Consider the following 25130-nt stretch of genomic DNA (forward strand, 5'->3'; position numbering starts at 1 on the left):
ACTTTGATCTCTTCTGGGACCTACTTGGAGATATCCCGTGGGCTAGGGTGTTAGAAGGTAAGAGGGCCTGTGAGAGCTGGTCAGCATTTAAACAGCTCTTCTTCCCAGCTCAGGATCGGTGCGTCCCTGTGAGGAAGAAATCGGGAAAGGGTGGCAGGAGACCTGTGTGGATGAGCAAGGAGCTCGTGCGCAAACTCAAAGGAAAGAAGAAGGCCCACGAAATGTGGAAAAATGGTCTGACCGCCTGGGAAGAATATAGAAATGTTGTCAGGGCCTGCAAGGATGCAACGAGGAAGGCTAAAGCCCACCTGGAATTGAACCTGGCAAAGGTGATAAAGGATAATAAAAAAGGCTTTTTTAAGTATGCTAACAGTAAAAGGAAGACTAGGGAGAATGTAGGTCCCCTACTAAGTGAGGGGGGTGTTCTGGTAACGGGGGATGCTGAGAAGACGGAGATACTGAACGCCTTCTTTGCTTCTGTCTTCAGTGAAAAAGCTCCCCCTCAGGAATCCGAGATCCTGGAGGTTCATGAAAGGGTCTGGGTAATGGAAGACTTCCCTTTAGTCAGGGAAGAGGTGGTCTGAGAGCGCCTGGACAACACCAATCTTCACAAATCCATGGGACCCGATGGGATGCATCCACGGGTGCTGAGGGAGCTGGCAGAGGTGATTGCTGAACCGCTCTCTGTCATCTTTGAGAGGTCTTGGAGAATGGGGGAGGTGCCTGAGGACTGGAGGATAGCCAATGTCACTCCGGTCTTCAAAAAGGGCAAGAAGGAAGATCCAGGCAATTACAGGCCAGTCAGCCTCACCTCTGTCCCTGGAAAGGTGATGGAGCAGCTTGTGCTGGATGCCATCTCCAGACAACTGGAAGAGAAGGAGGTTATCAGGAGTAGTCAGCATGGGTTCACCAGGGGGAGGTCGTGCTTGACCAACCTGGTAGCCTTCTATGATGTTGTCTCTGGCTGGGTGGATGGGGGGAGAGCAGTGGATGTGGTCTACCTTGATTTCAGCAAGGCATTTGATACTGTCTCCCTTACATACATCCTTACAACGAAGCTGAGGAAGTGTGGATAGATGAGTGGACAGTGAGGTGGGTTGAGAACTGGCTGACTGGCAGAGCGCAGAGGGTCGTTGTTGGCGGTGCAGAGTCTGGTTGGAGACCTGTAACCAGCGGTGTTCCCCAGGGGTCGGTGCTGGGTCCAGTCTTGTTCAACATCTTCATCAATGACCTGGATGAGGGGATAGTGGCCACCCTCAGCAATTTTGCTGATGATACGAAGTTGGGAGGATTGGCTGACACGCCTGAAGGCTGTGCTGCCATTCAGCGAGACCTGGACAGGCTGGAGAGCTGGGCAGAAAGAAACCTGATGAGGTGTAACAAAAGCAAGTGTAGAGTCTTGCACCTAGGGAGGAATAATTGCATGCACCGGTACAGGTTGGGGGATGAGCTGCTGGAGAGGAGCTCTGCAGAGAGGGACCTGGGTGTCCTGGTGGACGACAGGTTGGCCATGAGCCAGCAGTGTGCCCTTGTGGCCAAGAGGACCAACGGCATTCTGGGGTGCATTAAAAAGAGCGTGGCCAGCAGGTCGAGGGAGGTGATCCTCCCCCTCTCCTCTGCCCTGGTAAGGCCTCATCTGGAGTACTGTGTCCAGTTCTGGGCTCCCCAGTACAAAAAAAGACAGGGATCTCTTGGAAAGAGTCCAGCGGAGAGCCACAAAGGTGGTGAAGGGCCTGGAGTGTCTCTCCTATGAGGAAAGTCTGAGGGAGCTGGGCCTGTTTAGCCTTGAGAAGAGAAGACTGAGAGGGGACCTGATCCAGGTCTATAAATATCTGAGGTGTGGGGGGCAGAGTGGCGAGGCCAGTCTCTTTTCAGCGGTATGTGAAGACTGGACAAGGGGAAACGGCTGAAAACTGGAGCATAGGAAGTTCCGCACCAATGTGCGCAAGAACTTCTTTACGGTGAGGGTGATGGAGCACTGGAACAGGCTGCCCAGGGAGGCTGTGGAGTCTCCTTCTCTGGAGATATTCAAGACCTGCCTGGACGCCTACTTGTGCGACCTGATATAGGGAACCTGCTTTGGCAGGGAGGTTGGACTCAATCATCTCTGAAGGTCCCTCCCAACCCCTACGATTCTGTGATTCTGTGATACTTGGTTGGAAAATGACATGTGTTTGTGAGAAAGCTGGCACTTTGGGGGAAAAGGCCATATTTTGAAGAATAAGCTGGTATTTCCTGGGGAATTTATGCCATCTTTGGGAGAAACCTGGTCTATGTGGGAGAAAATGTCACGTATTTGGGAGAAAACTGGTCTATCTGGGAGAAAAGGCCATTTTGATGGGAGTAAGGGGAATCCCCTGGGTTTCCCTCTTAGAGATTAAAGGGGTCCAAGACGGCTGGTGGCTCTTCAGGAAGGAAGTCTTAAAGGCGCAGGAGCTGGCTGTCCCCCTGAGCAGCAAAATGAGCCGGCGGGGAAGAAGACCGGCGGGGAGGGATGAACAGGGAGCGATTCTTGAGGCTCCGGGAGAACAAGAGAATCTACCTCCAGTGGAAGAAGGGACGGCTGACTCAGAAAGAGAAGTTGCTGGGGTGTGTAGAGGGAAAATCCGAAAGGCCCAGCTTGAACTCAGCCTGGCCGCTGGGGTTAAAAGGAACAAGGAGCCCTTTTACAAAGACATCAGCGGTATGAACCCTGGAGCGGGTTCAAAGAAGGGTGCCAAAACTGGTGAGGGGTCTGGAGCACAGACCTGACGAGGAGCGGCTGAAGGAGCTGGGATTGTTCAGTCTGGAGAAGAGGAGGCTCAGAAACACCTTCTCGTTCTCTCTAACTACCTGAAGGGAGGTTGTAGTGAACTGGGCTTTGGCCTCTTCCCTCGTGTCACTAGTGCTGAAAAAATGACGTCGTATCCCCAAAATAGCAGTGCTCTCCCAAATGCATGATATTTTCTTCCAGAAAGATCACTTCTCAATGCGAAATATGACAATTTGTTCCAAAACTATGGTATTTTATCCCAGAAATACAAGCATTCTTCAAAATAGATGAAATTTTCTCCCAGAAATGCCAGCTTTGTCAAAGATACATGAACATTTCTTCCAAATACATGATATTTTTGCACAGAAATATCAGTTTCCTTTTTCTCCAAAAAATACAACACTACAATAGTAAATAGGATATTTTCAGCTAAAACTATCACATTTTCTGACAGGAAAACCAGCTTTCTTCCAAAAATATGACATTATCTCAACAAAATACCACCATTCTCCCACAGAGATGGCATTTCATCCCACAAGTACTATTCACACTGCACATGATGATACTTTCCATCAAGAATATGGCATTGGACCACAGAAATACTAGCTTTCTGCCTAAGAGATGACATTTTCTCCGAGAAATACCACTTTGCTCACAAATACAGGACTTTGTCTTCCAGAAACACCATGCTCATCCTCTCCAGATGTTGTTTTCACCCCAAACACTAGGACCTTTCCTCTCACTACTCCCTGCTTTTTCAAACATAGACGGTCTTCTCTCCCAGAAACACTAGCATTCTCTCCAAGATGGGACCTTTTCCAACCAAAGATGGCAGTCTCTCCCAGGAATAGCACTTTTCTTCAGAAGAACTGACATTTTCTCCAAAAAATACTACCTTCAACTGTTCCAGGTGACATTTGCAGCCAAACGTAGGAGAGATTCTCCACAAAGTACCACTTTTCTCTCATGTCTATTGCATTTTCTCCCAGAAATACCACTTTCAACTTGAAAGACCATATTTCTGCCCAGAAATACACTATTTTTGCCCAGAAATACCAGCCTTCTCCCAAAACAGAGGACATTTTCGACCAGAAATACCACTTTTCTATCCTTCCTATTGCAGTTTCCTCCAAAAATAGATTTCCTTCCAGACATACCGGCATTCCCTCAAAGAGAGGACATTTTCCCCCAGAAATACTATCTCTTCTCCCAGAAATAACAGCTTTCTTAGAAATAATTCACATTTCCTCCCAATTACACTACTTCACACTCCTAACAATCAGGCAGCCGTTTCATCTCCCCAAGGGGTGACATTTTCTGCCACAAAGACCAGTTGTCGCGTAAATAGAGGATGTTTTCTTCCAGAAATACCAGCTTTGTCACAAACATACCACCTCACCCGCACTCCCCCAGAACGATGATCCTGTCTCCTGGGAATACCACTTTTCTTAGAAATACCTCATGCTTTCTCCAAACAATACCACATTACAATCCTCAAGATAACACTTTCTCCAAAAAGAGGACAATTTCTCCCACAAATACCAACTTTTTCCCAAGCACATGAGATTTTCTCCCAGAAACACCACCTTTCTCCAAAACAGATGACAATTTCTACAAAAAGAGGACATTTTTTCCCAGAAATACCAGCTATTTCCCAAGTAGATTACATTTTCTCCCAGAAATACCCGCTTTTTCCCAAACATACGATATTTTTGCCTACAATTGTCACCTTTCTCCCCATTTGATGACATTGTCTCTCAGAAATGCCCGTTTTTCACCCAAAGGATGGCATTTGCTTCCAAAAAGAAGACATTAGCTCCCAGATATTCCAGCCTTCTCCCAAATAGATGACATTTTCTCTCAGAAATGCTGGTTTTTCCCACAACGTACAGCACTTTCTTCCAAATATAAGACAATATCTTCTAGAAATACCTCCTTTCTCCAATCAAATGACATTCTCTCCCAGAAACACTACTTTTCGACCAAATAGATGACATTTTCCTCCGGAAGTATCACATTTCAATCCTAAAGAGGACACTTTCTTCCACACCTACGGAGGAACGGTGGTCATTTCCTCCCAGAAATACCACCGTTCTACCAAATGCATGACATTTACTCCCACAAGTACTACTTGGCCATCCAAAATGGGCCTGTTTCTCCCCAAAGAAGGATATTTTCTCCCTGAAAAACCAGCTTTCTCCCTAAATAGATGACATTTTCTTCCAGAAATACAGGTTTTCTTGGATATATTTCATGGTTCATCCACAAAATACTACATGACAATGCCATATGTGACTTTTTCCAAAAAAATAGGATATTTTCTCCCAGAAATGCCACCATTCTCCCAAACATGGTATTTTCTCCCAGAAATACCAGTGTTCTCCCAAAATTTATAGCATTTTCTACCAGAAATACCACTTTTCTGTCCTTAACATTACCATTTCCTCCAAAAATACAATATTTTCTCCCAGAAATACCAGCATTCTCCCAGATAGATGACATTTTCTCCCAGAAATAGATCGTTTTTTCGAAAACCCATATAATCTCCCCGGTATATCAGATTTATTTGTAATTCCTTTCAATTCCTCTCAAAGATACTGCTTTGCTATCATCAGTATGACATTTATTCAAATATACCACATTTTCTCTCTGAAATACCAGTTTCCTCGCATTTATGTTGTAGTTTCTGCTAAAAATATTTTTTCTCACAGACATTCCAGCATTCTCTAATGCATATAGCCTTTTCTCTCAGAAATACCAGCTTTCTACATTCTCTTTGATATTTTCTCCCAAGAATAGTATCTTCTAATCCTAAATTCTTCCAAAAATATGACATTTTCTCTCGGTATTACCTCTTTCCCTTCTAAAACTGGACATTAAAAATCTGACATTTTTTCCAAGATTTACCAGTTTTCTCTGAAAACTATGCTATTTTCTCCATGGCACATGACAGTGTTTTTAGAAATACCTGTTTTCTTCTTTTTTCGCTACTTTGTGGTGCAATGGTTTGCTCTGGGACTGAAGAGCTGCAGAAGAAATGTGGGCACTGGGTGAGCCTGGAGGAAAACGTGAAGCACAGGGGGGGCTGTGAGGGCACTGGGGGTACTGGTGGATTTGATACTCACTGGGGGCACAGGATGGCTTTGCAGGGCTCTGAGGAGAACTGGGGGCACTGGGGACACTAAAGAGGGACCAAGAGAGACAGGGAGTCACTGGGTTGTACTGCACAGTAGAGGGACACTGGGCCTTCTTCCACCATTTTTACACATTTACTTTCTGTGACGAAGGGGAGAAGAAAGGAAGTCTCTCCCAAACTACAGTGATTAGTATGTCGAGTAATGCCGATAACAAGGACAATATTACTTGTAGTCAATATTGCTCCTTACTGGGCCGTGAAAAAAACTCCCTCCCTCAGAGGAAAGCAGGCGGGTGATGTCTCGCTTTCCTGGATACAGAATTGCACTATGTCGTTCTCATCAGCAGACAGCGGCACTTGCGGTGAACCGCTATGGAGAGTTTGCAGTTGCTGGCCGATAAATCGCGGTTCTCCCCTAATGCCACTTGCAGCCTTCAGCAGCGGTCTCGTGTTTCACGGGTGCTGAGAACGGGAGACTTCAGCCAGATGCTTTTCTCTGAGGAGTGGGCTCTTCTCCGCACATCGGAAAGGAGAAGTTTTGACTTCACCTTGAGTACATGCAGAATGCACTACGCCTGGCTCTGAATATTGTGTCTATGCCTTTATTTCTTGAGACAATTCATTTCTGTGTGCTTCTCCATTGCTACACTTCTGCATTTGCTGACGAAAGAGAATCAAATGGAAAACACTCTTTACTAAGACATTTATTGCATTCTCTGACGATAAAGAGAAAAAGCAAAAAGCCTCTCTAGTAATGTAACTGGAAATTCGAGGGAAGACAGTTGCTGTGCTCTCGCGGAGAACTTTACAGAAGGTCAAGAGCGATTCTCTCTGTACTGTGGAGAAAAAATCGGGAGTAAAATGGTCTCTGTCTCACGTACACCCTTCATTGCCTAGCCATGTACAGGGTGGTTAGGCAATGTAGAACACACATGCCCAAATACTGTTCCATATAGCCCCTCCAAGTAAAAGCCAAATATGGCCTACGCTCTGCTGCCAGACGGGTGGAGAAAAACGCACTGCCACGGTCAGCTGTGACATGCCACTTGGCTGCCTTTGACCCCAGTTCATATTGGAGTTCCAGCATGCCTGGCGCAGCAGTGCTTAGCAGTGGTGTGACTTCATTCTGGCCAGGATAGTCCTCTCAGCCTCCACTCTCCATTACAGTTTTGATCCAAATAGGACATTAGTGAGCAAAGAGGACCAAATGGTTAAATGAGTCATGCTGATTACTCCTTGATGCTGCAGTTGGTGAATCAGATGATGAATGAGAAACAGGAAGTCCCAATTGGTGCAGTACTGATGTCAACATACCGTTGTAGTAGCGATCAGCACCTGCTGTTTTTCTGCTCTGAGCAGTCCTGCAACAGAAGGGACTTCTGAGAGACCAGACAAGGTAATACAGCTACTTAATGTCCTCCATCTCCAAGGCAGCTGTACTGAAAGCCCACCAGTACCCTTTTTGGGTCCTTGAAGTGCTCTCTCCCGAAGCAATCTGTAGCAGGGATGCACGGAGCCTCTGGGCCAGTCACAGTGGTAATCACAAACATTCTTTTGCCATTCATTTCGCTTGGCTCACTTTGGCCTCCAGCAGAGTTAACTCGTCGATTCCCCTGTCACTCCTGAAATACAAATCGGTTTTGTCCTTTCATAACTTGATGGCATTCGAGTTGTGCACCAGTGTCAGCTAGAGCCTCATATTTCTGTGGTCCTGATGTGCCAGGCCATCAAATCCATACAGTCCAATACCTCTACCTAACTGGAAGCAGGGCCCCTTGAGTTCTGATTTCTGAATTCATTACTCATCTTTTCTGTGTAAAAACCAAAAGGCTCACTGACAACCTCAGAGATAAGATCAGACCATCTCTCTGTCTGCAGAACCGCTCACTGGAAACTGGAACCACCCTTTTCCTGGAAGGATCCTCTCTTGTGATTGTTTTCCCTTGTACCTCATGTACCCATTCCTGTAGGGCTGAGGTGGTTTTTCCATCTGTATAATCAATGAAAATTATATAAAGGAATATTACATAATTTAATAATATTAAGATGTTATAATAATGAAATAAGCAAGAGAGTTAGGCACAGTGAGACAAAGAGAATAAATAGGAGGCTTACCCATGTCGTGGGCTCGCTCAGAAACTCCAGTAGAGTGGATCTTCCCAAGAGAGAAAGAGATCCTTCCCCACTGGTAATCAGCTCTTAAATGGGTCTAGGAGAGGTGCAGCCAGGCTCCACCCCTTCCTGCAGCACAGGTGAATTGTTTTCACCTGTGCTCCCAGGGCTGACTCATTGCTCGCCTCAGGTGACTAATCAGAGGTTCAGGCTGTGACTCAGCAGTTCCCATACACTCCACCCCTTCATGGCGTGAACCAATGATCAGGTTGACTAATGGGTAAGCTTTTCCTAATACAGAGACCCACTATAACACGACACTTATACAATTTCCATCGCAATGCATGTTGGTACAATTCAAGACAAGTGTCGATTGGTGAACGTTGATATTCTTGTATGGGCCAGTGCTCGATGAAGTTACTGGAGGCATGCGGTCGTCAGGTGCAGGTCCGTCCTCTGCTCCATCAGTCCCATGTAGGCCATCACCGGGTGTCGCACGTGATCTGACTGTAACACTGGAATGCTTTGATGGCATTTCGTTCCTTGCGGTGATCCTGAAGGCTCGAAGACTCACGGAGAGTAATACAGATGTTTCAAGGGTACCAGAGGGGAAGGTCTGCTCTCCAGGGCAAGATACAGGCCGTCTTTCTATCCTGGGTCAACACTTGGGCTTGTACTGGGGCATGTCCAGGACACCTGTACCACACCTTCTGTGGCTGCATAACTATGTCAGGCACCAAAGGAGGTGTCCTGATCTGCCCTAGGGACACAATGTGGGTCCCTTTAGCAATGAAGATCGGAGTGTTGACCACAATATCAGTTGGCCATGTACCTATTACTGGAGGGACTACTGAGCCTCCCACCTCCAACAATCTCCCCCAAGGTGCAAGTAGGCCACACCACTTGGGTCCTACCTGCACCTTCCAAGGCCATTTTATCCTATGGGTGCCTGGTTCTAAATTCTCAGGGGCAGGGAGCAGAATATTATTTTCACTGCCAATCTGGGGACTTACCTGATAACCAGTGCCCATAATTTGGATCCTAAGCAGGGTGGCCCATGTTGTCTGCAGCATCCTCAGGGCACTGGGTCTGCCGTCTCGGGGTCTTTCATTCAGGTCCCGCAAGGTTTCATACAGTCTTTTCGTCCACCCCTGCAGGGACTGGGAGTCTGTCTTCAGGGCAGCCTTAAAAATACCATTATAACGTTCAATGAGGCCTGCCCCCGTTGGATTATATGGCAGGTGGAATCGCCATTCGATGTTGTTTTCTTCTGCCCAGCGCTGTATCGTTGCACCAGTAAAATGAGTCCCTTGGTCGCTCTCGATGACTTGAGGTGTCCCGTAGGCAGACATCAGTTTAGTCAGTGCCTTGATGGTATATGCCTGGTTTGCTTTCAGTACTGGATAGGCCTGCAGTAGCCCACTTGCAGTGTTGACGCAGGTCAGAGCATATCTCGCCCCCTCGGACCGAGGAAGGGGCCCAATGTAATCGACCTGCCATTGCTGGAGAGGATTGTGTCCTCTAGCAATATGGGCTGTTGTTTCTGGCAATGATCTCAGTCTCATCTTAGAGCAAGCGTCACAATCCTGGCATGCCTGGACGATGTCAGGTAGCTGTATGGGCAGCCCCCATGCTTTAGCAGCTGCCCACATTGTCTTTTGTCCCTCATGCCGTAGCTTCTGATGTAACCAATGGGCGATGTTCTCAGATGGTGAATTCTCAATCCATCGAACTCGGGCCAGCATGTCAGCTTCATCATTTCCCAGTGACTGTAGGGGCTGATGACCAGAAACATGGTAGACACGTATAGTCCTGTGTTGGACTGTATTCGGTATGTCCAACCACATGTCTTCACCCCAGATTGGTCGGGCGTGGATAGTCCATTCCTGGGTGGCCCACTGTGCAATCCAAAGAGTGAGCCCCTGGTACACAGCCCAACTGTCTGTACAGATATTCGGGATACCATCACCAGGTTCCTTGGTTATAGACATCCACATGGCTTGTAGTTCTGCCCATTGGCTGCTCCGACCATCCCCCTCATCAAACCAGATTGTCTCAGTCAAAGGATGGTATGCTATCACTCTCCACTTGCTCGGGTTGCCCTTGCTGGACCCATCTGTGTACCAGGCATCTTCAGGGATAGGATATTTCCCCTCCTGAACGGGGCTCTTCTCTGGTGGAGCGACCAGCGTTTCTTTTGGTGCATCACAATGATAGGTTACTGGGCCTAGGATCTTCTGAAGCTCTTCTTTCAAGGGTGATGAAGACAGACTGCTCCTTTGGCTGAGGTAGGCGACCCATCGTGCCGCTGTTTGTGCTTGGGCCACCCCTGTCTTAGGAAGGTGGGTCAGACCTTTCACCCACCCCTGAATCGGCAGAGTGGTCTTAACTATAACTTCAGCCGTCTGGGTTATTGGCTCTACTGCCTGGAATGCTGAATAGGCAGCCAATAACTGTTTTTCAATCATACTGCATCTTTCTTCTGCTCCATGCCAGACCTGAGACCAAAAACCAATGGGGGTCCAAACAGAACTCTGGCGTTGCCACAGGCCCCAACCAAAGCCGTCTTGAGTAACGTGAACATCCAACTCAGCTGGGAGGGTAGGATCAAATATACCCAATGCCTGGGCTGGTTTAACTGCCAGTTTTGCCTGTTGGAAAGCATCCTGTTCTGTTTTCCCCCAGTCCCATAGCTGCCCCTTTTTTGTGAGTCTGTACAGCGGCCTTAGCAGCTGCGCTGGGTGAGGTATAAAGGAACGCCAGTAACCCAGTATACCTAGAAACTCTTGCAGCTGCTTTGATGTTGTAGGGACTGGGAACACCTGAATCTTATCTATGACAGCACTGGGTAGTACTTTGGTCTTTCCTGACCAAACCACCCCCAGGAATTTTACAGACAGGCCCAGACCTTGCACCTTCTGGGGATTTATAGCCCATCCCCTCTGCTGTAAATAGGCAGTTAATGAATCTGCCGCCTGCCCTACTGCCTCCAGTGAGTCGGATGTCAGCAGGAGATCATCGATATAACGATACAGGTTAACATCATCAGTTTTTTTCCAATCAGCCAGGTCATATGGCACTAGATTGTGACAATACGTTGGTGAATGCACGTACCCCTGTGGCAGGACCTGAAAGTCCACTGCCTGCCTCCCCATGTAAACGCAAACTGATCTTGGGATTCCTCAGCAATTGGGGTACTGAAGAATGCATTTGCTAAATCTAGGACACAATGATAGGTTTTTATCTCCCTACTTAATGTATCCATTAGGGAGGCAATATTGGGTACGGCCGCATGACCTTATTTAATTCTCTGTAATCTATTGTCATTCTCCATGTGCCATCCGACTTCCGCACTGGCCATATGGGGGAATTATATGGGCTGTGTGCAGGTCTTACAATGCCCACTTTTTCTAATTCCTGCACCTTTCTCGATATTTCATCTTGCCCACCCGGGAGTCTGTACTGTCCTACATCAGTAATCCGGCGTGGTTTCAGCAGGCAAATAGGCCCATGTTTCGCATGGCCTCTTAATATTGCCTGCACCGCCTGGACACTGATACATCTCTGTCCAAGTCTGAACTCTCCCACAGTTGTCTGGAGAGCCAGACCCCATAGAATATCTATGCCCAAGATGTACTCCTGGACTGGGGCAATAGATACCTTATACTCCCAGGGTAGGAGATGCCCAACCCCCGGTTTCAACCATGTTTGGGTGACAGGAATAGTCTGTCCCCCAAAGCCACCAATCATCACTCTGTCCCCATCAAATTTGGTCGGATCTCCGTAAATAATTGATGTTTCTGCTCTGGTATCCACTAGTGCCATAACCCTTTGAATGTTTTTTCAGGACCAGTAAATCGTTAATTCTACATAGGGCCTCCGGTTCCGTCTGGAGGCCCTAGGGGGAATAACATCCCTCGTCACGCCATGAATTGAGCTATGGCCAATTCTTTTGCTTCCGGTGGCTCAGGCATTGTAGCCCGAGACACCTGAGGCAGCTTTTTTTTCCTATTAGGAACAATGAAATCCTCTAAGTTCCATGTTGTTGTTGGCATTCTCTCTATAACCCTTACCCTTGGTTTCTTAGGGTAGTTATGAAATTTTTGGTTGTCCTTTAGCTGTCTCCAAAGCTGGAGAAGGACATGGTTGGGCTGGCCGTCAATCTTAGCAAATTGGACCCCAGCCTGAATTAAATCATTAAACATTTGTTTTCGGGAGACCCTTATGGGTCCCGATGGAGGAGCTCGAGTAGCCGGTATTTTGGTTTTAGTCACTGGCAGGACCTCAGCTTCTTCTAGTGACCGAACGTTGCACCTTGTCCGCAGGCGTTCTGTTTCTCCTAGGTCGGCCACTAACTGGGCAGCCTGCTGGACTACTGCTTCTGAGGCCACTAGGGGATTTAATATAGAGACCAGAGTGCCATACAGATGGAAGGGGGCTTGTTGTAAAATTAGGTCTCTCATCCCTGCTGAGAATTTGACCAGATCCGGGCCATCAAAGGTATCTTCATAAATCGCTTCCCTTACACCTAGCTCACGAATGTAATTTTGAAGGTCCTCCACGGAGGACCACATCCCTGTATGTAAAGGAATATCAGATTTATTGGGCCATACCATACGGCAGGCCTATGAGGACCATAAAAGAGTGTGAGAAGGAGATTGACTGGTGGTGCCAGTCCCTATCAGCCCCGAGATCTGGGCGCATAACTGAGGCATCATGTGGAGCACGTCACCCCCCCCACCTCGTAAACAGGTGGGAGAGGAGAAGCGGCATGTGGGTGAGGGGAGCCGGTGGGCTGACGGTGCTGCAGTGAGCCTCCTGTCCTCTCCTCCTCCTATGAACAATTCAAGAAAGGGGGAGGAGTGGAAACATATACCGGCTCGACAAAGTAGGCGTCCCCCATCCCGACCATCCTCGGCTCCCCAGGTGCCTCTGAGTAATAGGTTTGAGGCCCTGGAACTCGAGGGAGAGGTGAGTGGGGATGTAGGGGGAGGTCAACCTGTGAGGTTGCCTCGGGAAAAGCACTTGGCCCCACGCCTCAAGACTGCCTCCGCCCGGAAGGACAGAAGGGTGCTTGTTGTAGGAGACTCCCTGCTGAGAGGAACGGAAGGTCCTGTATGTCGGCCTGACCCTACCCGCAGGGAGGTGTGCTGCCTCCCTGGGGCACGGGTCAGAGACATTTCTAGGAGACTTCCTGGTCTGATTCGCCCTTCCGATTATTACCCGTTATTGATAATCCAGGCTGGCAGTGACGAAGTTGCAGAGAGAAGTCTCAGAGCTATCAAGAAAGACTTCAGGGGACTGGGGCGGGTAGTCGAGGGAGCGGGTGTGCAGGTCGTGTTTTCTTCCATACCTTCAGTGGCAGGGCGGGATACCGAGAGATACCAAAAAACACACCTCATAAATAAATGGCTCAAAAGTTGGTGCAAATCCAGGGATTTTGGGTTTTTCGACCATGGGGAAACTTACTCAGCACCTGGCATGATGGCAGCAAATGAAAGTAGTCTGTCTCTGAGGGGGAGGAGGTTCTTAGCTGAGGAACTAGCAAGACTCGTTGACAGGTCTTTAAACTAGGTATGAAGGGGGAAGGGAGCAAAATCAGGGATGTCGAGCTTGAGCGGGTCATTCCAGGGCTCGTACCGAACCTGCTGGGCGACGACAGTCAAGTACGAAGGGATGGACTGGGGCAGGGGGGTGTAGGGGATGCTGCGGTTCTAGGGGAACCTAGACCATCTATAGAGGCGGTGCGACGGAAAGCCGAACTGAAGTGCCTTTATACCAATGCACGCAGCCTGGGAAACAAGCAGGATGAGTTGGAAACCATGACGTGCTTAGAAAATTACGACCTTGTTGCTATCACGGAAACGTGGTGGGATGATTCCCATAACTGGAATACCACCATTGAGGGCTATCGGCTCTTTAGAAGAGATAGGCTAGGTAGGAAGGGTGGGGGAGTAGCCCTCTATGTCAAAGAGTGGATAGACTGTGAGGAGCTCCCTCTGAGAAACAGTCATGATCAGGTTGAGAGCCTGTGGGGTAGAATTAGGGATGGGTCTAACAAAGGCCAGCTGGTGATAGGAGTATACTACAGGCCACCTGATCAAGGGGACACTGTTGACAAGGCTTTCTTGCTTCAGATGTGGGAGGCTTCGTGCTCACAGGCTCTTGTCCTGATGGGGGACTTCAACCATTCGGATATCTCCTGGATAGACCACACGGCGAGTTGCAAGAGGTCCAGGAGGCTCCTGGAATGTGTTGATGATAACTTTCTGGTCCAGGTGTTGGACAGACCGACCAGAGGTGAAGCGCTGCTGGACCTGCTGCTCACCAATGTGGAGGAAATAATTGGTTTCAACGGACGGAGAGAAGGCCGAGGTACTGAATGAGTTCTTTGCCTCGGTCTCCACTGGCGGCCAGGACTCCAGTACTCCTTCCGTCCCTGAGCCCTGCATCCCTACACCTCTGGGTGGGAACTGGGGTGGTAAATCCCCCCCTACTGTGAGGACAGAGCAGGTCCGAGACCGCCTCATGAGACTGAATGTGTACAAGTCTATGGGGCCAGATGGCGTGCATCCCAGGGTTCTGAAGGAGCTGGCTGAGGTGGTTGCCGAGCCGCTCTCCATCATATTTGAAAAGTCGTGGCTGTCTGGTGTGGTCCCAGATGACTGGAGGAAGAGTCACGTCACTCCCATTTACAAGAAAGGGAGCAAGGAGGACCCCGGGAACTACAGGCCGGTGAATCTCACCTCTGTGCCTGGGAAGATCATGGAACAGATCATCCTGGATGACATGCTTGATCACATGAGGAAAGGGCATGTGATCCGTGACAGCCAGCATGCCTTCACCAGGGGAAGTCATGCTTAACCAATCTGGTGGCCTTTTATGATGGAGTGACGGCATCGGTGGACAAGGGAAAGGCGACCGATGTCATTTACCTGGACTTGAGCACAGCCTTTGACATGGTCCCCCACCACATCCTTCTCTCCAAAATGGAGGGATGTGGACTTGATGGGTGGACCACTCGATGGATAAGAAACTGGTTGAAAGGCCGCAGACAGAGGGTGGTCATCAATGGCTCCATGTCCAGGTGAGGCCGGTAACGAGCGGCGTCCCCCAGGGCTCTGTCTTGGGACCGGTGCTCATTAACATCTTTATCAATGACATGGATGGTGGAATCGAGTGCACCCTCAGCAAGTTTGCTGACGACACCAAGCTGAGTGGTGCGGTCGACACGGTTGAAGGACGGGATGCCATTCAGAGGGACCTCGAGAGGCTAGAAAGGTGGGCTGGGTGAACCTGATGAGGTTCAACACGGCAAAGTGCAGAGTTTTGCACTTGGGCTGGAGGAATCCCAGGCATCCCTACAGACTGGAAGGAGAGGTCCTTGAGAGCAGCCCTGTGGAGAGGGACCTGGGGGTCTTGGTAGACGAAAAACTTAACATGAGCCAGCAGTGTGCCCTTGCGGCTCGGAAGGCAAATGGGATCCTGGGCTCCATCAAAAGAGGGGTGGCCAGCAGGGACAGAGAGGTGATTGTTCCCCTCTACTCTGCTCTTGTGAGGCCCCATCTGGAGTACTGCGTCCAGGTCTGGAGCCCCCAGAACAAGAAAGACAGGGAGCTGTTGGAGAGGGTCCAGTGGAGGGCCACGAAGATGATCTTCTTCGGGCTGACTCATTGCTCGCCTCAGATGACTAATCAGAGGTTCGGGCCGTGACTCAGCAGTTCCCATACACTATCCCACTTCCTCATACCCTCTCCGTGGTCACACAGGTAAAACCACAGAGTGGTACGTGGCTGTTACCTTGAAGCGTGGGGCAAGTGACACGCTGTGCATTTCCAACGCCGTTTGTGCTTTCCACTTTTTTTTGGTCAGTCATGAAATCCCAGGCTGTGAGGTGTGGTTGACACAGCCATGGATGGGAAGCTGGACGTGAGCCCTCACAGCCCAGAAAGCCAGCCGTACTCTGGGTTGCTTCAGAAGAAGTGTGGCCAGCAGGGTAAGAGAGGTGATCCTGCTCCTCTACTGTGTGCTGGTGAGAATTCACCTGGAGTACTGCATCCAGATGTGGAGTCCTCAGTACAGGGAGACATGGACCTGCTGGAGCAAGTACAAAGAAGGGCCACAAAACTGATCCACAGAATGATTCTAAGACTGGGCCAAGTAGGAAGGGGCTTGGTGGGTATGCCACACTCCCTGCTATTCTCAGGCTAAGGACATCACTGAACAACCAACTGGTTGGTTAAGTTTTTTTTTGTTAGAAATACTTGATTCTGGGTGGTGTTTGCAATTGTATAATGCTGCTGCCCAATTAACTAATAGATGAAGTGGGGATGGCTGCCTCAACATGAAAGCCATTTGTCTATCTGTGAATACAACCATCCTAGAAGTTCATATCAAGCCAGGAAATGATCTTACGGGATTTTGCAACAACCTGTACTGCTGAAAATGCCTCAGATTGGAGGAATATGAATGGTACTACCTATTCCCCAAATCCCTAAGTATGAGGAGCAAGAAATCGTTTGGTAAAGTTATACTGGAAAAGTGTAACCTGATAGATGTCATGTTTTTAATGCTTGCAATCAAATGTGACTGAGTGTATTTTCTTTCATTTTGTGTCTACAGCAGTCTTGAATGACCCACATGTGGACAGATGGACTTCAATTTCAGAATGACCCAGCAGGCTGAATAATTATATCAATAATCATAATAATGGTGCTATGCTTTACCATGGTGCAAATACAATTCCCTTTCATTTGTGTCCAAAAGGGCCCAGAATGGCATGAGCCTGTGAGAGGTAGATTGTGTTTTTGCAGTGGAAGTTTCCAATATTTTCTCTGTATGGCATAGGGTAAGAAACCTTCTACAAAGAAAACTCCTGAACATAGTCAAGAGTGGGGCAGTTTGACCTAGGTAGAATTGGCACAGGCACTAGGGTAAAGGAGAGACAGAACAAGTGAAAATGTTGTCCTCCTATCACTATAAAAAGTCCAGAACATACCCAAAGACAATGAGGTGGTAACAGACATTGTATGGAAGTGTAACCATAGCTATGGAAGTGTAACGTAGCGACTGCATCAGAAGATTGTGAGCCTGAGATGCTCAACCGATGAGTGTCAGGAGAGGCTTTACCTGACTCGGACCCAGTGTATACAATGGAATGGATTTCACTAACTAGTTGTGCAATTTCTCCCTTGCCAGTAGGGGGTGTGTGCCCATTATTGCAATAGTGAATAAAAGCCCCATCACAGAGATCTTTGCCTGATTAGAAATTGTTGATCTTGAGCATGTTTCTCACAGTATCTAAGCATACTTGGAAATGTCCTGAATACAAGTATTAGACAATAAAAACCTTGGTTGGGAAAATAAAGGAGAATTTTGGCACAAGAACCCTGCTAGCCTGCAACAAGCAGCCCCTTGTCTTATAGTGGTGGAAACAGTGAGACAAACTCTGACACATTGGGGCATATTGCCTGTTCCTGCCTGCTGCCTCACTGCCACTGGATGCCACTGTAGAAACAACAAGACTGCTGTCAATTCATTTGAGACCCGAGAGCTACCAGGAGTGAAGAGGTACAATAGGAAAGCAAGGAAGAGGAAAGAGAGCAGCACTCAAAAGACCACTTCTTGCCCTTGCCCATCATCAAGGCTTCAGGAAAGCAGCAGCCATGACTTGAAGGCAGTGAGGAGCAGAATCACAGAATCACAGAATGGCCAGGGATGGAAGGGACCTCAAGGATCATCAATCTCCACCCTCAGCAGGGCGACCAACCTCCCAGTTTAATACTAGACCAGGCTGCCCAGGGCCCCATCCAATCTGGCCTTGAACACCTCCAGGGATGGACGGGGCACCCACAACCTCTGGGCAGCTTGTTACAGCTCTGTTACACCACTCTCATAGTAAAGAACTTCAGGAGCAACTACCTGACATCGTCCAGGCGTGCCAGGATTGCGATGCTTGCTCTAAGATGAGACCGAGATCGTTGCCCGAAACGACAGCCCATCTTGCTAGAGGACACAATCCTCTCCAGCAATGGCAGGTTGATTACATTGGGCCCCTTCCTCGGTCCGAGGGGGCGAGATATGCTCTGACCTGCGTCAACACTGCAAGTGGGCTACTGCAGGCCTATCCAGTACTGAAAGCAAACCAGGCATATACCATCAAGGCACTGACTAAACTGATGTCTGCCTATGGGACACCTCAAGTCATCGAGAGCGACCAAGGGACTCATTTTACTGGTGCAACGATACAGCGCTGGGCAGAAGAAAACAACATCGAATGGCGATTCCACCTGCCATATAATCCAACGGGGGCAGGCCTCATTGAACGTTATAATGGTATTTTTAAGGCTGCCCTGAAGACAGACTCCCAGTCCCTGCAGGGGTGGACGAAAAGACTGTATGAAACCTTGCGGGACCTGAATGAAAGACCCCGAGACGGCAGACCCAGTGCCCTGAGGATGCTGCAGACAACATGGGCCACCCTGCTTAGGATCCAAATTATGGGCACTGGTTATCAGGTAAGACCCCAGATTGGCAATGAAAATAATATTCTGCTCCCTGCCCCTGAGAATTTAGAACCAGGCACCCATAGGATAAAATGGCCTTGGAAGGTGCAGGTAGGACCCAAGTGGTGTGGCCTACTTGCACCTTGGGGGAGATTGTTGGAGGTGGGAGGCTCAGTAGTCCCTCCAGTAATAGGTACATGGCCAACTGATATTGTGGTCAACACTCCGATCTTCATTGCTAAAGGGACCCACATTGTGTCCCTAGGGCAGATCAGGACACCTCCTTTGGTGCCTGATATAATTATGCAGCCGCAGATATCTGGCCAGAAGGTGTGGTACAGGTGTCCTGGACATGCCCCAGTACAAGCCCAAGTGTTGACCCAGGATAGAAAGACGGCCTGTATCTTGCCCTGGAGAGCAGACCTTCCCCTCCTGGTACCCCTGAAACATCTGTATTACTCCCCGTGAGTCTTTGAGTCTTCAGGATCACCACAAGGAACGAAATGCCATCAAAGCGTTCCAGTGTCACTGTCAGATCACGTGCAACACTGGTGATGGCCTACATGGGACTGATGGAGCAGAGGACGGACCTGCAGCTCACGACCGCATGCCTCCAGTCACATCATCGAGCACTGGCCCAGAAAAGAATGTGAACATTCACCGGTTGTCACTCGTCTTGAATTGTACCGACATACATCGCCATGCATCGGATCTCTGTCATAGAACAGCTTACCCTGTAGTCCACTCCATCATTGGTTCCCGCCGTGAAGGTAATTCACCTGTGCTACTGGAAGGGGTGGAGACTCTCCCAGATCCCATTGAAGTGCTGACTGCCACTGAGGAAGGGTCTCTTCCTGGAGATCACTCCTCGTGGAGAATATTGCAAGCCTACAACATCAGTAAGCATTTTCCACTTATTATCTTTCTATTGTGATAATCTTACTTAGCCTAAAACTCTGGATTTGAGATGGCTGTGGGGTGGATATGATGGATATGGGATGGCTATGAGATGGGGCTGTAGTGGTTATGGGGCCATAGGGGCTGTGGGGCCAGGATGATGCAGTGACCTCTGTCCCCAAAGTTTACCCCCCGTGTGACACATGGAGCCCCACAGCTGCTCCTCTGCCATTTATTATTTAAATGGGGGGTGGGGGGTCATCCTTGTTATCAAAGAAAAACCTTAATTACAAAAGTAAGGGGTGTCACCCCCGCCCTGTAGGCACTCAGTCAAGCTCTCACAGTTTCTTGCAGCATCAGAATAGTTCTCAGAATAGTTCTGCTTTATTGTGTTCAACATACATCTTACATACCATCCGCTTAAAAGCAAGAAATTCCTGTCCCTCTCCTTAGTTAACTGGCCTAGCTTCTCCCAAGTAACAGTGATAAAGGATGAAAGGTTTCTTAAGTGTGATAAGATTAACAATGCATACAAACAGTGTGGAGGAGTGGCTTGGGGAGCGGGGCCACCTTGGGAATATGGGGGACATGGTGAGTTCGTGAGGATTCAAGACAAACAAGTGGTTGCTGAGTTGTGTCCAATGAGGAGGTTGGCGGGAAAAAATAGGCGGCTCCGGGGAATTCCGCGTTGTCACGGTGACAGCTATCACGCGCGGTGATAGGTTATGCGCAGACTTGTATAACCAATCATACGCGGCCAAGGGTACCTGTTGGTGTATATATTGTTGTGTTAACTGATTAAAGTTGGACTTAGCTGCTAACTCGTATTGAGTTGTCACTGAGTTCCACAATCCCGCTCCCGCAAATGGCGCCCGAACAGCGACCCGAGTGCGTGCAGTAGTACGCGAACGCTGCACCTCAGGAGGTTGTCCGCGGGGGAAAGGACGTCGGCCGGGCAGCTACCAAAGCCAGGGGGAGAATTGGCCGGGCAGCGCGTGCCAAAGCTGAGGGGAGAAGACGACATGGAGCAGGAGGGAGCCCAGTCACTGTTATACGGCTTCTTAGAGAAGCAAGGGGTAAAGCTCCGTGCCAAAGCCTTGCCGACTCTGATAGAGATGAGCCGGGCAAAAGGGCGCTGTAATGAGTTGTCTGCTGCCCTCTTTGAAGTCAGAGAGTGGCGGGATTATGGCGATACGATCTGGGATGCAGTTATAGATGGACAAAAATGGGCTAAGAAATTACAGGGTCCATGGCGGGGCGTGATTAATTGTTTGAAGAAGTATCATAGAGAACGCTCGGCCGCCAAAAATGTATTGCAAGCCTTGGAGCCGGAGGAGCCTCCTGAGACCACGGAAGCCCTATTTGGGGTGGGTCTCAGGTCACTGTTCGACCTGCTGCCGCCGCCCAAGATTCCGGAGGTCCCGGTCTGCCATCCAGGCACCGCGCAAGCGGTGGCGGGGGCGGCGGTGGCACCATCCACTCCACCGCTGCCCTTGCCAGCGCCAAAGGCAGAGGACCTTCCCCCACCCTCGACGGAGACGGAGGCTTGTCACCCGCGGATACGGGGTGAGGTGACCATTCAGGATCCTGATACCGGAGAGTCTTCAGACACCTCATCGTCCTCGAATGACGAAAAGTCATCACGAAACCGGAGGCAAAGGGCTAAGGGGCGGGGGGAAGTCCGTTTTCGCCTGGTGGGGGGAGAATGGTCGGCTATCGTGCGTGATGCAGTATTGGAAGGAGATTGGGGGGTGGTAGGGAATTTGTCTGGTGGAGCCTTCCCGGTAACACTGGAGGCGGCGCGGCGGAGCGGGGCGCCATGTCGCGGCGGCGGTGGCGGGGCCCGCAGAGCGCGGAGGGCAGTGGCCACGAGGGCGAGAAGGGCAAAATGGCGGCGGGCGGGGGCGGCTCAGCGAGGTACTACGGAGCAGGGGGTGACGGAGACCGTGCCCCGAAGCGTCAGAAGAGGGAAAACTCAGAGCCTCTGCCTCTTGGGCCCGGAGGACCCGGGAGGGGGGGCAGCGGGGCTGGGGCCAGTGGAGTAGGAGGGCCCTTAGGATGGGAGTGTAGAGAGAAGGTTTGGTGCGACGAGTGTCACAGCAGTTCACACGCAACAAGAGCCTGCAGAAAGGGTTCGGGAAACTGGAAAAAGAGCGCCCCGCGCTTAGGCGTGAAGACACAAATGCAGGCGCGGGCAGCTTACAACCAGCCACAAGGGGGAGTCTGGGAGCAGATGTGGTTACTGCAGTAGGAGTCACTCTAGTGGATAAGAATCCGGCTAAAATCCCAACAGCTAGCAAGGGACCTATTTTTATCAACGGGAAACAATATGGGGCACTTTTGATAGGGCGGTCCTCTACCTCCATGCGAGGGATACTCGCTATATCTGGGGTAATAGATGCTGATTACACTGGCACAATAATAGTGGTATGTCAAGCAATTAATCCACCTGTCTACATACCACAAGGCTCACGATTGGCTCATCTGATCCCTTTGTCACAAAAATGGTCTGGACCAGAAGGCCAGAATCAGGGAAATCGGGGTTTTGGAAGTACAGGAAAAATAGCAATATTATCCTTAGGCTTGCAGCAAAGGCCAACAGTGAAGGTTAAATTGATTTTATATTTGGAGGGGTGGAAAGATAAAGCCACCATTACAGCCTTACTCGATTCAGGGGCAGATGTTACTATTCTCAACTTTGATACCTGGCCATCTTGGCCAGCTGTACCTATAGAGGGAGCTGTAACAGGGATAGGTGGGCAACAGCATGGCCCAAGAAGCACTGAGGTCATTACAGTTGTAATAGACAGTCAAAAGGCCAAGATACAACCCATGATTCTCCCACTGCCACCTGGGGTACCGGCCTTAATAGGACGGGATGCAATGTCGCAGCTGCAATTTAGATTGGTATCACCCTCAGCGGTTTTTTGAGGGCGGCCACTGAACTAATGTCTCAACCCTTGAAATTGCAATGGAAGACTGATCAGCCTGTCTGGATAGATCAGTGGCTGCTTAGTAAGGAGAAGCTGGTTGAGGCTAAAAACCTGGTCCAGGAACAGTTGGAGGCAGGACATATCGTCCGCTCCACAAGTCCATGGAACACCCCGATTTTTGTTATAAAAAAGAAATCTGGAAAATGGAGACTTCTCCGTGATTTGCGAAAAGTTAATGAGGTAATGCATTCTATGGGGGCCTTGCAACCAGGATTACCGTCACCATCCATGATACCTGAACAATGGCATATGTTGGCAATAGACCTGAAGGACTGTTTCCTTACAATCCCACTCCACCCTGATGACTGTGAGCGATTTGCATTCACAGTCCCTTCCAAAAATAGAGAAGCGCCAGCAGAAAGGTATCACTGGACGGTCCTCCCGCAAGGTATGAAAAATAGCCCAACAATATGTCAAACCTATGTGCATGCTGCTCTAAAACCAACACGAAAGGCTTGGGATCAGGCCATCATCATGCACTACATGGATGACATATTGGTGGCCACTCAGCGGCCAATCACTGATCAGTATCTCCAGTGGATGGAAGCAGAGTTGCAAAAGGCAGGTCTTAAAATAGCACCTGAAAAGGTTCAAAGGACAGCTCCATGGAAATACCTGGGGTGGTCGGTCTCAGAAAGAGAGATACATCCACTGAAATTACAGCTAAGACGGCTACCCAGCAATCTCCAGGAGATGCAAACTTTTATGGGGGATATACAGTGGTTAAGGCCAGTTGTTGGGATACTCCCCAGTGAGGTTGATCCGCTGTTGAAATACTTATGTGGGACTGACCCAAGCACTAAAATCAAAATATCAAGAGAGGACCAAAGCTTGATACAATGGTTAGCACAAAAGATTCAGGTATCCTTTACTCACAGGCTCCTTCCAGGGAAGCCTGTTGGATTGCTGCTGAGTTATAGGCCCCAGGAGGCAGTGTTCGCTGCACTCTGTCAAAAAGAAAAAGGGGGAGTGAGGGTGTTAGAATGGATCTTCTTGGGAGGAACAAAGACAACAGTCTGGAGTGTGGCAGAGGCAGCAGCAGGTTAAATCAAAAAAGGGAGGTTACGAGGCTTGGAGCTCATAGGGGAGGAGCCAAACGAGATTATCTTGCCCTTCAAAAAAGAGCAGTTAGATTGGTATCTCTTACAAAATGATTTTTTTGCTGATTCTTTTTTAAATTTTTCGGGCGATATTAACTGTGATGTCCTGGCAGTACCGGCACTCCGATGGACTCTGAATCAAACATGGGTCCCGGTAGACCTAGCCCGGAAAACACCCATCAAGGGTGCTACTGGCAGCACAACGGACTGTGCCTCTGCTAAGGCGACTGCAATCACAGAGTGAGCAGTGATAGCAGGCATACGAGGCTTGCAGCACTGCCTTCCTCCCATCTCTCTCCACTTTCAGATTCTCGGCCCAGCCCACAAAGCAAAATGAAGTAGAGGAGGGAGGAAATGTGCTCATAGTTCTTGCTTGGTTCCTATTGCAGAGCAAATGATTGCCTGCTGTCCGGTAAAGCTCACGCAGAAGCAATGATGCTTTTGCATAATGAACTGCCACCCTTGTCACAGAATCACAGAATCGTAGGGGTTGGAAGGGACCTCCAGAGATGATCGAGTCCAACCCCGCTGCCAAAGCAGGATCCCTACACCAGGTCGCACAAGTAGGCATCCAGGCGGGTCTTGAATATCTCCAGAGAAGGAGACTCCACAACCTCCCTGGGCAGCCTGTTCCAGTGCTCCGTCACCCTCACCGTAAAGAAGTTCTTGCACACATTGGTGTGGAACATCCTGTGCTCCAGCTTCTGGCCATTTCCCCTTGTCCTGTCTCCGCACACTGCTGAAAACAGTCTGGCCTTGCCACTTTGCCCCCCACACCTTAGATATTTATAGACCTGGATCAGGTCCCTCTCAGTCTTCTCTTCTCAAGGCTAAACAGACCCAGATCACTTAGTCTTTCTTCATAGGGGAGATGCTCCAGGCCAGGATGTCCCCTGCCTGAGGCGGGACGTAGGGCACCCGCAGCCTCTGGGCAGCCTGGGCCAGGGCCTCGCTGCCTCTGGGGGAGGGATTTCCTCTACACATCGACCTCAGTTCCCACTCTTGGAGTTCAAAGCCATTCCCACACGACCTGTGGCTGTCTGCCAATGCCAAGTGACACACAAGGTCTGGCAGTGGGTCAGGTAATGACATGACAACAGTACGTGGACAGCTGTGGTGCTATTTTCTGTTTATTGGTATTGTGGAGCCTGATAATCTCTGGTACATGACAGTAGTGGTTCTGTGGATGCTAGATAGTGTCCCAAAGCCACTACTTTCTATTTAGTGGTACAGTGGAGCCTGGAAAACTCCGTTTGATGCCAGCAGTGGATGTGTGGATGTCAGATGGTGTCTGCAAACCCACATGCTGGGGGCCGCTCCCACCACCTGATGGATAGCGGAGAGGAGCGGTAGGGCAGATGCCATGCTTGGGGCTGCTGAGGGCTGCTGGACCAGATCTCTTTCCCCAGTGGTGGGATGTATTCCAGTTTTCTGATGAAGCCCCTGAGCTGACATCTTGGGGGGGCCACTCCCACCGCCTGAAAGATGGTTGAGGGGAGGGGGAGGATGGTACTCGGGGGGGCTGTGGGCTGCTGGACCGCTCACGCTTCCCCCAGGCAGCAGCTGTTGGTCTGTCAGACAATTTCTGCAGGCCAAGACCGTGGGGGGGCCGCTCCCACCTCCTAAAGGATGGTG

The 25130-nt window shown here is 49.5% G+C and overlaps 2 protein-coding genes across 15 annotated transcripts in view; both read right to left on the minus strand.

Annotated features, from left to right (window-relative positions):
- Positions 1-331: 331 nt before the first annotated feature.
- Positions 332-25130, minus strand: part of LOC149913250 (uncharacterized) — a 34589-nt gene continuing 9790 nt past the window's right edge. For 4 of the 14 annotated variants that reach the window (XM_090130199.1, XM_090130204.1, XM_090130202.1 and 1 more), the window contains exon 9: positions 24613-25117. In XM_090130199.1, the coding sequence (XP_089986325.1) occupies positions 24706-25117 (412 nt within the window). In that variant the 3' untranslated portion in view covers positions 24613-24705. The other 10 variants (XM_090130211.1, XM_090130207.1, XR_016461337.1 and 7 more) reach the window with 9 other exon arrangements.
- Positions 11912-16897, minus strand: LOC149913251 (uncharacterized). Its single transcript, XM_090130275.1, has one exon. The coding sequence runs from the start codon at positions 12614-12616 to the stop codon at positions 11921-11923; it is 696 nt and encodes a 231-aa protein (XP_089986401.1). The 5' UTR covers positions 12617-16897; the 3' UTR covers positions 11912-11920.

Source organism: Phasianus colchicus, chromosome 39 (assembly GCF_987193195.1).
Source record: "Phasianus colchicus chromosome 39, bPhaCol1.hap1.1, whole genome shotgun sequence".
NCBI classification, from domain to species: Eukaryota; Metazoa; Chordata; class Aves; order Galliformes; family Phasianidae; genus Phasianus; species Phasianus colchicus.